This window comes from Pongo pygmaeus, chromosome 10, assembly GCF_028885625.2.
Source record: "Pongo pygmaeus isolate AG05252 chromosome 10, NHGRI_mPonPyg2-v2.0_pri, whole genome shotgun sequence".
Classification (NCBI taxonomy): domain Eukaryota; kingdom Metazoa; phylum Chordata; class Mammalia; order Primates; family Hominidae; genus Pongo; species Pongo pygmaeus.
In genome coordinates this window covers 110,315,992-110,329,176 of record NC_072383.2, presented here as the reverse complement: position 1 = coordinate 110,329,176, position 13,185 = coordinate 110,315,992, and the positions used below count along the sequence as shown (strand labels likewise).

Here is a 13,185-nt window from a genome sequence, read left to right as displayed (position 1 = left end):
TGACAGAGTGAGACTCTAACTCAAAAAAAAAAAAAAAAAAAAAAAAAAGGGCGCAACCTCAGTTGCAATCAGGCAAATGAACATTAAAATAACAGAAAAAAAAAAAAGGCCAGGCCCAGTGGCTTATGCCTATAATCCCAGCACTTTGGGAGGCCGAGGCGGGTGGACCACCAGGTCAGGAGATTGAGATCATCCTGGCTAACACAGTGAAACCTGTCTCTACTAAAAATACAAAAAATTAGCAGGGCGTGGTGGCGGACACCTGTAGTCCCAGCTACTTCGGGAGGCTGAGGCAGGAGAATGGTGTGAACCCGGGAGGCGAAGCTTCCAGTGAGCCGAGATAGCATCACTGTACTCCAACCTGGGCGACAGAGCAAGACTCCGTCTCAAAAAAAAAAAGAGACCAACCTGGTCAACATGGTGAAACCCTGTCTCTACTGAAAATACAAAAATTAGCTGAGCATGGTGGCACACACCTGTAATACCAGCTACTTGGGAGGCTGAGGCACGAGAATTGCTTGAACCCGGGAGATGGAGGTTGCAGTGAGCCAAGATCACACCACTGCACTTCAGCCTGGGCAACGGAATGATGCTCTGTCTCAAAAAAAAAAAAAAAAGGAAAAGAAAAGAAACCACAAAGATGGAATTTTCGTCTATCACACTAACAAAAATTTTAAAGGCAAACATTTTGAAGTTTTGAAATCATTATACCCTCTGAATTCAATTTTTTTTTTTTTCCCCAAGACAGAGTCTTGATCTGTCACCCAGGTTGGAGTGCAGTGGTGCTATCTTGGCTCACTGCAACCTCTGCCTCCCGAGTTCCAGCAATTCTCCTGCCTCAGCCTCCTGAGTATCTGGGATTACAGGCATGGACTACCATGCCCAATTTTTTTTTTTTTTTTTTGAGATGGAGTCTCGCTCTGTTGCCCAGGCTGGAGTGCAGTGGTGCCATCTAGGTTCACTGCAAGCTCTGCCTCCTGGGTGCACGCCATTCTCCTGCCTCAGCTTCCCAAGTAGCTGGGACCACAGGCACCCACCACCACGCCTGGCTAATTTTTTGTATTTTTAGTAGAGACGGGGTTTCACCATGTTAGCCAGGATGGTTTCAATCTCCTGACCTCATGATCCACCCGCCTTGGCCTCCCAAAATGCTGGGATTACAGGCGTGAGCTACTGTGCCCGGCCTAAATTCAATCTTAAAGCGTTTGAGCTTTGGTCTGAAAATGCATTTTTGGAGAAAAATAAAGTAAAATAAAAAATAAAAAAACTAAATTGTTTGGGCTATACTTTGAATTCTTTGTCGTGTGTACTAATTTTATAGTAAACTAACAGCTTAAATCAAGCTTTTCTGAAAATGGCCAGATGGTAAATATTTTAGGCTTTGAAAGCATTACGGACCCTGTTGAAATTACTCAACTCTGCCAGTACAGGGCAAAAGCAGTCATGGACAATATGTAAACAAATGGGCAAGACGGTTTTCTAAAAAATTTCATTTTTATGGACATTGAAATATGAACTTCACATAATTTTCACGTCACAAAATATTATTCTTGTTTTGATATTTTTCAATTACGTATTTCAAAACATAAAAGTCATTCTTGGCTGACAGGCCATACAAAAACAGACAGCAGGTGAGGCATGGTAACTCACGCCTGTAATTCCAATGACTCAAGAGGCCAAGGCAGGAGGATCACTTGAGCCCAGGAGTTCGACACTAGCTTGAGAAACATAGCAAGATCCCGTATCTATAAAAAACAAAAATTAAGCATAGTGGCAAACACCTGTAGTCCCAGCTACTTGGGAGCCTGAGGCAGGATTGCTTGAGCCCAGGAGTTTCAGGCTGCAGTGAGCCATGATTGTACCACTGCACTCCAGCCTAGGAAACAGAGCGCGATCCCACCTCAAGAAAAAAAAAATAGTATAGTACAGTAATTCTAGTATATATACGTATTTTTTATTTTTTATTTTTTTTTTTGAGACAGAGTCTTGCTCTGTCTCCCAAGCTGCAGTGCAATGGTGTGATCTCAGCTCACTGCAACCTCTGTTTCCCGGGTTCAAGTGATTCTCCCTGCTCAGCCTCCAGAGTAGCTGCAATTTCAGGTGCCCACCACCATGCCTCGCTTATTTTTGTATTTTTAGTAGAGATGGGATTTTGCCATGTTGGCCAGGCTGGTCTCAAACTCATGACCTCAAGTGATCTGCCCATCTCGTCCTCCCAAAGTGCTGAGATTACAGGCATGAGCCACCGCACCTGGCCAATTCTAGTATATTCTTATCAAATGACCCTTGATATGGTTCATTTGAAATAAATAACATTAGAAGCTCCAGTCAAGCAAAAGACAAAGTAGAAGGCATCACTATTTTGCTCACATACCTACCCATCAAACATTTCCTGAATGACTGAGCCAGCCTGCAGAGCTAACACTGCCAACAGTGAAGTGAAGAAATCCCAGACCTGGGCTCCTGGAATCCAAGAGCCCCATAGAGGAGACATGTACATATCCCACTGCAAACTAAAATGTCTTGGTGAAGGTGAAACGTAATGGGAATTGGCTATCCAGGAACATTCTGCCCAGGTTGCAAATGAGGTTGGAGAAGTCTTGACAGAAGAGGACTCGTGAAGTTAGTAACAACCATGAGATTTACTGAGTGTTTAAAAGATTCCAGTCATTGCTGAATAATATCCCCTTAAATTTGCCATTAAAAGCATCAGTAGGATTTGAACAGGCAGAGGAGGCAGGGAGGAAACAGAGCTTGCAAAGGCACAAACATGCAAATGTGTCTGGCATGCCTGGGTAGCATCAGGTAGTCCACAGCAGGAAAGCTAGAACTGAGAGGAGCCCTGAATCCCACGCGAAAGCTTCTAGACTTAATCTAGGGGACCACATGCAGGCATTCAAGGTTTTCAAGCCAGGGATGAAAGGAACAAGATCTATGCTTTATTTTTATTTTATTTATTTATTATTTTGTGACAGGGTCTCACTTTCTCACCCAGGCTGGAGTGCAGTGGTGCAATCTCAGCTCACTGCGGCCTCAACCGCCCGGGCTAAAGAGACCCTCCCACTGCAGCCCCTCAAGTAGCTGGGACTACATCCATGCACCACCACGCCCAGGTACGCTTTTTGTATTTTTCGTAGAGACGAGGTTTCACCAGGTTGGCCAGGCTGGTCTTGAACTCCTGTGCTCAAGCGATCTGCCCACCTCGGCCTCCTAAAGTGCTGAGATTACAGGTGTGAACCACTAAGCGCAGAAGCAAGATCTATGTTTTAGAAAGGTAATTCTGGAGCTGGGAGGAGATTTTGTAAAATCCAGAGAGCCAGAGGCAGGGGAAGAGTTAGGAGGCTGACGACATCATTCGGGTGAGAGAAGGCAAGGGTGGAGGCAGTGGGAATGGAGAGAAGTGAATTGGTTCTTAAGATATTCTAGAGAAAGTCAAGAAACTTTCTGTCCAGTGATCTTTATGTTCTTCCCCGCTGCCTTTTTTTTTAGAGACAGGTTCTCTAAAAAAGCCTGTTGTGCCAGTCTGGGGTGCAGTGGTGCAATCCTAGCTCAAGATGGGGTCTCACTGTGTTGCTCAGGCTTAGTCTTTATGTTCTTTGTAAAAGAATAGATTCAGCTGTCTGCAGAGCAAGAATATTTGGGGGTGGTAAGGAGCAGGGGGAGTGGACAGTCTGGAACAGCCCCTGAGGTAAACATGACAGAGATACGAGTGAAGGAACAGAGAGACAAGAGTAAAGGAACAGAGAGGCTCAGGCATAGCACCAATGGCCCAACTGAGGCTGGAGCTCAGAAACTAGCTTGTGCAGCCAGTTCGCATGGCTGAGTAATTTGGTCAGCAGTGCTGGAAAGCCTAGACACGCAGGCACAGAAAACCTGTGCCTGGGTTGATTTAGGATGGAGAACTGGCCAACCAGCCACCACAGAAGGTCAAAAGGAGAGGGATGGCTGTCTGGCCCTTTGTCCTTCCTGCTGGCTGTCATGAGAATATGATAGCAGGAGGTGACACGGCCAAGACAGACCACAAGGTAAGAGTGGAAATGAAAAGTCACAGCAGAGCAACATACTAGAAAGAGTCGGAGTCCCTGATACCACAGAGTCGCATCACACAGTGCCCCAGACCACATACCTGAGCTTTTATGTGCAAGAGAAAGAAACTTCTAGCTCGTTTCAGTCACTGTTTTGTTAGGTTTTCTACTGCTTGAAGCTAAAACGACTCTAACTAATAAAAACTGAACTGAGTAGAAAAGAAGTAAAACCAGAAAGGGGCTGGTAAAGAGAAGACCAGAGACCAGACGGCTGACCCTTACCCTGTCAGTCCAGAAGCAGGTTTAGAGGGAGTGGGGTAGAAGGGAGGAAGGCTGTAATCAAAAGGGGAATTTCAGCATTCTAGATTTCAGAAGTAGAACAGTTCCCAAGAAGAAGTGGTTAAATTCTTTGGGTTTTTTGTTTGTTTGTTTTTGAGTAAGGGTCTTGCTCTGTTACCCAGGCTGGAGTGCAGTGGCATGATCATGGCTGACTACAGCCTCAACCACCTGGATTCATGTGATCCTCCCACCTCAGCCTCCTGAGTAGCTAGAACTACAGGTGCCTGTCATCATGCCCAGATAATTTTTAAATTTCTGCAGATATGGGGTCTCATGATGTTGCTCAGGCTGGTCTTGAACTCCTGGGCTCAAACGACCCTCCCACCTCGGCCTCCCAAAGTGCTGGGATTACAGGCTTCAGCCACTGCGCCCTGCCTTGGTGGTTAAATTCTAATCACAGCATTCATGGCAGCTCATCCATTGAGAATTTAGGATGCACTGAGCAATCACTGTGCTAAGCAAGTGCTTCCCACGGATAACTCTCCGCCGAATCCCAAGGAGGAAGGCACTACCATTAGCTTATTTAATGATGAGGAAAGTAAGATTTGGAGAAGCTGAACCACGCGCCCAGGACACTCAGCCCCCTAGTGGTGCTTGGAATTCGACTCGAGAGCCAGAGCATGGCCTGCTGGGACACACTGCTGCCCGAGTGTTCCCCTCTGGCTTCCCGATCACCCTTCATTCTCCCACCGCCACCCTAGTCCCGCAAAGTGAAACAGAATCAATAGCTCACCTGCAGCGACTCTCCCTGGAGAAGGAATGAGAACTCCGCCCATGTCGAAAATCACCGCTCTGTAGGTGCTGCCTCCAAGGCGCGTCCATCGGTGGGACCCCTGGTGCCTGCGCTGGGTGTGTTTCAGGAAGGCTGTCCTCCATACCCACTGGAGACAGGGGGACTGGAAACAGCTCCTGACATACATGGTGAGGCCGAGGCTGTGTGGGAAGAAGGCACAGGGCGTGACTTGCCTGCACTGCCTCCCACCCAGGCCTCCATCCTGGAGCTCAGAGGGGCCAGCCAGACATCTCTAACCCATCTCCAACAGGCACTTCGAATCACACCCACAACTGACCTCAGTGTCTCCTCCCTCCCTGGCTACTTAGTCAAGGGCTCCATCGCCTACTCGGCTGCCCAAGCTAGAAAGCTGGGACTCTCCTGTGACTTTCCGCAATCTCTACCTCACCTTGCCCTATCTAGTTCTGTGCTGTCAAGTCTTTCTCCTAAAAATCTCATCTACCTCTTTGCATTCTCACTGCCACCATCTTGCCCATGGATCCTAACTGGCACCCTTGCCTCTTCTCAGACCTCTCTCCAATTCTTTCTTCACCCTCCAGTCAGAGTATTCTTTAAAAATTGTAAATCTGGGCCAGGCATGGTGGCTCATGCTTATAATCCCACCACTTTGGGAGGCCGCGGCGGGTGGATCACCTGAGGTTGGGAGTTCGAGACCAGCCTGACCAACATGGAGAAACCCCATCTCTACTAAAAATACAAAATTAGCCGGGCGTGGTGGCACATGCCTGTAATCCCAGCTACTCGGGAGGCTGAGGCAGGAGAATCGCTTGAACCCGGGAGGCAGAGGTTGCAGTGAGCCAAGATCATGCCATTGCACTCCAGCCTGGGCAATAAGAGCAAAACTCCATCTCAAAAAACAAACAAACAACACCTTCAATGGCTCCCCATTGCCCTTAAAATAAACTCCCAATTCCTAAGCCTGGCTTAAAAGATCTACTCCTGTCAGGCGCAGTGGCACACGCCTGTAATCTCAACACTTAGGGAGGCTGAGATGGGCAGAACACCTGAGGTCAGGAGTTGGGAGACCAGCCTGGCCAACATGGCGAAACCCCATCTCTACTCAAAAACACAAAAATAAGCTGGGCATGGTGTTGGGTGCCTGTAATCCAGCTACTTGGGAGGCTGAGGTAGGAGAATTGCTTGAACCTGGGAGGCAGAGGTTGCAGTGAGCCAAGATTGTGCCACTGCACTCCAGCCTGGGTGACAAAGCCAGAGTCTGTCTCAAAAAAAAAAAAAAAATCTCATTCCTTTCTGCAGCAGCTCCCCATTTTTTCACCTCAACCTGGGATGATCTGGACATACACATCTACATGCAGTTTCCTCAAACACATGTTCTCCTCCTCTGCAATGCTCTGTTCCACCTGTTGCCTGGCTAATTCCAAACAGTCCTTTGGGTTGTAGTTTACCAGTCACTGTCTTCATGAAAACTCTTGGGGATACCAGAAAAGACTCATTAGGAGTCTCTCCTGTGTGCACCTAAGATGTCCTGTACTCACCTCCTCCTAGCACTTACGATGACACCCTCACACCACAAAACACCATCATTTCCACTTACAGATCACTGCAGCAGCTTGGTAACTGTTCCCCAAACTTACTTTCAAAAGGTTCAGAAAAAAAAAAGACACACACAACACACACAACACACATACGTGCACATGTATACAGATGCATACCTATATACACTCGTGTATAGAGAAAACCAAACATGGCCAGACATTAATAGTGAGTCTAGATGAAAGGTATAACGGGAGATCATTGTAACTTCTTTCGACTTTTCTATAAGCTTGAAATAAAAAGATGGGGGAAAAAAACAAAATAATGAAGGCAAATTCTATTTTCTTCATGAAAATCTTTAAGCTTTTTGTGTCATTTCTACAGTTAAAAAACTTACTAAAAATCAGGAGAGTGCAAAACAGGTTGGTAAGACAGCATCTGAGTTTACAGGAGTCACTTCAGTGGGGCCAAAAGGACTCCAAAACTATATAGTTTGAGCATCCCCAATCCAAATATCTGACATCTGAAATGCTCCAAAATCAGAAACTCTTTTTTTTTTTTTTTTTTTTTGAGAGAGAGTCTCACTCTGTTGCCCAGGCTGGAGTGTAGTGGCACGAATTTGGCTCACTGCTACCTCTGCCTCCCGGGTTCAAATGATTCTCCTGCCTCAGTCTCCCGAGTAGCAGGTACTACAGGTGCGCACCACCATACCTGGCTAATTTTTGTATTTTTAGTAGAGATGGGGTTTCGCCATGTTGGTCAGGTTGGTATCAAACTCCTGACCTCAGGTGATTCACCTACCTCGGCCTCCCAAAGTGCTGGAATTACAGGCGTGAGTCACGGCGCCCGGCTAGGACTCAAAAAACTATACAGGTTGAGCTTCCCTAATCTAAATATCTGATACCTGAAATGATCCAAAATCCAAAACTTTTTGAGACCCCACACGATGCCACAGTGAAAAATTCCACATGTGAGTACTTAACACAAACTTTGTTTCATGCACAAAATTATTTAAAATATTGTATAAAATTACCATCAGGCTATGTGTATAAGATATATATGATACATATATATATAAGTGAATTTCATGTTTAGCCTTGGGTCCCAACCCCAAGATATCTCATTATATATACGCAGATATACCAAAATCCAAAATCTGAACTACTTCTGGTTCCAAACATTTGGGACAAGGGATACTTAACCTCTATAAACACCTAGAGAAAGGACTCTTAAGTGGTAAATCTTGAATATAATGTGTTTCTCATGTATAGTCAGCCCTCTGTATTTGTGAGTTCCACATCTGCAGATTCGGCCAACTATAATAGAAAATATTCGAAGTAAGGCCGGGTGCGGTGGCTCACGCCTGTAATCCCAGCACTTTGGGAGGCCGAGGCGGACGGATCACAAAGTCAGGAGATTGAGACCATCCTGGCTAACACGGTGAAACCCTGTCTCTACTAAAAATACAAAAAATTAGCTGGGCGTGGTGGTGGGCGCCTGTAGTCCCAGCTACTCAAGAGGCTGAGGCAGGAGAATGGTGTGAACCCGGGAGGCGGAGCTTGCAGTGAGCCGAGATGGTGCCACTGCACTCCAGCCTGGGCAACAGAGACTCCGTCTCAAAAAAAAAAAAAAAAAAGAAAATATTTGAAGTAAAACGAAACAAAACAAACACACACAGTAAGGGCACAGTAACTGACACCTGTAATCCCAGAACTTTGGGATGCCAATGTAGGCGGATCACCTGAGGTCGAGAGTTCGAGACCAACCTGGTCAACATTGTGAAACCCTGTCTCTACTAAAAATACAGAAAAAAAATTAGCCCGGTGTGGTGGTGCACACCTGTAATCCCAGATACTCGGGAAGCTGGGACATGAGAATCACTTGAACTGGGGAAGTGGAGGTTGCAGTGAACCAAGATTGCACCACTGCACTCCACATTCCAGCTGGGATTATAGAGTGAGACTCCATCTCAAAAACAAACAAACAAAAACCAACAAAAATAACAACACAACAATAAAAAATGCAAACAAAAAATACAGGTTAACAACTATTTACTTACACAGTACTTACATTGTTTTAGGTATACATACATATATGTATATATATTTATATATTTTGATATGGATATGATTTAATATATATAATATATATTAAATATATATATTTTTTGATATGGAGTCTCCCTCTGTCACCAGGCTGGAGTGCGGTGGCATGATCGGAGCTCACTGCAACCTCCACCTCCTAGGTTCAAGTGATTCTCCTGCCTCAGCCTCCTGAGTAGCTGGGATTACAGGTGCGTGCCACCACGCCTGGCTAATTTTTGTATTTTTAGTGGAGACGGGATTTCACCATGTTGGCCAGAATGGTCTTGATCTCTTGACCTCATGATCCACCCACCTCGGCCTCCCTAAGTGCTAGGATTACAGGCGTGAGCCATCGTGCCCAGCCAGTATTATAAGTAATCTAGGGATTACTTAACTCATATCCTGCTTGCCCTGCGAATACTGCGCTGGCAGCGAGCTGCACGTTTTTTGCTGTGTTTTTTTTTGTTTTGAGACGGAGTCTTGCTCTGTCGCCCAGGCTGGAGTGCAATGGTATGATCTCGGCTCACTGCAACTGCCTCCCAGGTTCAAGCTATTCTCTTGCCTCAGCCTCCCAAGTAGCTGAGACTACAGGCACTCGCCACCACATCCAGCTAATTTTTTGTATTTTTATAGTAGAGATGGGTGTTAACCATGTTGGCCAGGCTGGTCTCGAACTCCTGACCTCAAGTGATCCACCGGCCTTGGCCTCCCAAAGTGCCGGGATTGCAGGTGTGAGCCACCACACCCGGTCAAGTACTTTTTTTTCTAAACGGGAAATGGGTTAAAGCATATAGGAGGGTGTGCATAGGTTATAAACAAATGCTGCACCATTGTATATCAGGAACTTGAGCATCCACAGATTTTGGCATCTGCAGGGGGTCCTGCACCCATCTGCTGAGGATACCACCATGCAACGACAGTAATTGGAAATTTGCTGAATTTGGGGGCAATATTTGAAACTAAAAATGTCAAGGTTCATTTGCATTTTCAGTTTTACTTACGTTCCTATGCCAAGGCCAATGTTTATGATAGAAAGAAAAATTTACTTACACACTTTCATATTTTGTGTGAGGGCTTAGTAGAGATGAAAAATGCCTTTGGGGGGTCCAGGCGCGGTGGCTCACGCCTGTAATCCCAGCACTTTGGGAGGACGAGGCAGGCGGATCACGAGGTCAGGAGATCGAGACCATCCTGGTTAACATGGTGAAACCCTGTCTCTACTAAAAATACAAAAAAAATAGCCGGACGTGGTGGTGGGCGCCTGTAGTCCCAGCTACTCGGGAGGCTGAGGCAGGAGAATGGCGTGAACCTGGGAGGCGGAGGTTGCAGTGAGCCGAGATCGCGCCACTGCACTCCAGGCTGGGTGACAGAGGGAGACTCCGTCTCAAAAAAAAAAACAGAAAAAAAAAGAAAAATGCCTTTGGGGTCTGAAGGGGCAACTTTAATCCTTTTTTTTTTTTTTTTTGAGACAGCGTTTCACTCTTGTTGCCCAGGCTGGAATGCAATGGCACCATCTCTGCTCACCGCAACCTCCGCCTCTCGGGTTCAAGCGATTCTCGTGCCTCAGCCTCTCAAGTAGCTGAGATTACAGGCATGCACCACCACGCCCGGCTAATTTTGTATTTTTAATAGAGACGGGGTTTCTCCATGTTGGTCAGTCTGGTCTCGAACTCCTGACCTTAGGTGATCCGCCCGCCTCGGCCTCCCAAAGTGCTGGGATTACAGGCGTGAGCCACCGCGCCCCGCCCGACTTTAATCCTTATGGAGGACACTGTCCTCCACGTAGTCCCACTAATGGACATGTGGGCAATGCTCCCACAAGCAGCCTGCTTATTCCTTCAACTACAGACAACTGTTCTGCTCTAGCCACTTCCCAAGGCAGGAAATGCTGTCATTTCTCATACCTCTAGGCCTTGGTACCTGCTGTGCTCACTGACTGGAACACCTTTCCCTGCTTTATCTGTTAGGTAAACTTCCATTCACTTTGACATCACAACCTCAGTTTTAGCTCCTCTGGGGAGCCTTTTCTTTTCTTCTTCCAGGTAGAGTGTGGGACTTCTTTTTTTCACTCCCATTGCCTCTTCTCTATATCTTCGGCAGAGCACTTACCCCATTACACAGTAATTGTTTTCATTTTTTTTGAGACAGGAGTCTTGCTCTGATGCCCAGGCTGGAGGGCAGTGGGGCAATCTTGGCTCACTGAAGCCTCTGCTTCCCGGGTTCAAGCAATTCTCCTGCCTCAGCCTCCCGTGTAATTAGGACTACAAGCACCTGCCACCACGCCCAGCTAATTTTTTGCATTTTTAGTAGAGACGGGGTTTCACCATGTTAGCCAGGATGGTCTCGATCTGCTGACCTCGTGATCCGCCTGCCTTGGCCTCCCAAAGTGCTGGGATTACAAGGTTTTGTATTTTTTTTAATACAGTCAGGATTTCACCATGTTGGCCAAGCTGGTCTTGAACCCCTGACCTCAAGCGATCCTCCCATCTCAGCCTCCCAAAGTTCTGGGATTACAGGCAAGAGCCACTGTGCCCAGCCTGTTTTCACATCTACGTGTTTCTGAACTCATAAGCTCCTTAAGACAAGGACTATCTCATTCATCTTAGTATGCATACATCCCCTGGGACGTAGTACAGGTTTTAGACACATAGCTGGTGCTCCATATGAGCTGGAAGGATGCATAAACTGGAAATATCGGAAAACAGGGAAAAGATGGGGAAAGGTTTAATCCTTGGTAGCCACAAAGAGCTGTAACATTCCCAACCTGCCCAACTCTGGCTAACAGTTGTAGTTCTCTGTTACTGGTACCTACCATAAAGATTTGTCAGGCTAGGCGCAGTGGCTCATACCTGTAATCCCAGCACTTTGGGAGACCAAGGAGGGCAGATCACCTAAAGTCAGGAGTTCGAGACCAGCCTGACCAACATGGCGAAACCCCATCTCTACTAAAAATACAAAAATTAGCCGGGCGTGGTGGCAGGTGCCTGTAATCCCAACTACTCAGGAGGCTGAGGCAGGATAATTGCTTGAACCTGGGAGGTGGAAGTTGCAGTGAGCAAGATCCTGCCATTGCACTCCAGCCTGGGCAACAGAGCGAGACTCTATCTCAAACAAAAAAAAAAAGATTTATCTTCTTCCTGACACTCAAAATGGGATTAGCATGATAATGCAGACTTGCTACCTAAATGATGCTCTCATAAATATGCACACACAGTGTGTGTTGTCATACATTAAGAAGATGCTTGGGGCCAGGTGCGGTGGTCACGCCTGTAATCCCAGCACTTTGAGAGGCCGAAGCGGGTGGATCACAAGGTCAGGAGTTCGAAACAAGCCTGACCAACATGGTGAAACCACATCTCTAAAAAAATATATAAAAATCAGCTGGGTGCAGTGCTGTGCGCCTGTGGTCCCAGCTACTTGGGAGACTGAGGCAGGAAGCTTGAACCCAGGAAGCTGAGGTTGCAGTGAGCCGAGATCACACCACCGCACTCCAGCCTGGGCGACAGAGTGAGACTCTGTCTCAAAATACCAAAAAAAAAAAAAAAAAAAAAAAATGGTTTGTTTGGTAAAGAGATAAAGAGTGTTAGTTCTGTATTCAGATTGCCTGGATTTCAGTTCCAGCTCTGCCACTACTACCTGTGAAATCCTAAGCCAGTTACTCTTCCTCCAAGCCTCAGGTTACTCCTCTGTAGAACAGGGACATGGTACCAGTTTCATAAAGTTATTGTGACCATTGCATGAGACAAGGTATATGAAACACTCAAATTAGTACCTGGCACATGTTGAAATGTTATCTTCTACAGTAATATACTAAAAAAGTTCACAAGAGGTCTCATAGGTTTTATGCATACAGTATGTGTGTATGGTTTATGCACTTTCACATAACCCTGTGATTCTTCAAAAGGGTTATGTTTTTTAACCCCAAGGAGACATCTGGAAAGGTCCAGAGACATTATTGGTTGTCACCACCTGGGGAGAGGTGCTACTGACATCTAGTGGGTCAGGCCAGGGATGTTTCTAAACACTCTACAACGCTCAGGACACCCCGCCCCCTTGCCAAAAACAAAAAAGAATAATCAGGACCCAAAATGTTAATAGTGCAGAGTTGAGAAACCCTGATTTAAACAGGGCATGTGGAAACGTATTTCATAGGATGTAGTCACAAGATCTATATATGCATGTCTTGTGGTCACGTTATATAGTTCACATACACACACATCTACAACGTACTATGTCCACATACACACACATCTATTCTAGAATGTACTATGTACTTACATATGTATCATTACACAATGTACCTAGAGTAGCATCCTGTCATGTATGTGTCCCATATGCATTGATTGTGTCAGTGTCTACATGCAAAAGCCAGTCTGACATACTGGAAAGAATGCTGAGCCTCAGAAAAGCTAATGTTATCTCCATATACATAATTCCATTTCATCCTCAC

The 13,185-nt window shown here is 46.1% G+C and overlaps 1 protein-coding gene across 1 annotated transcript in view; it reads right to left on the bottom strand.

Annotated features, from left to right (window-relative positions):
- ACAD10 (acyl-CoA dehydrogenase family member 10) overlaps window positions 1–13,185 on the bottom strand; it is a 71,828-nt gene that overhangs the window by 57,727 nt on the left and 916 nt on the right. Inside the window, 2 exon segments of the mRNA XM_054442153.2 lie at window positions 5,098–5,297; window positions 6,831–6,940. Of these exon segments, the coding sequence (XP_054298128.1) occupies window positions 5,098–5,297; window positions 6,831–6,913 (283 nt within the window). The 5' untranslated portion in view covers window positions 6,914–6,940.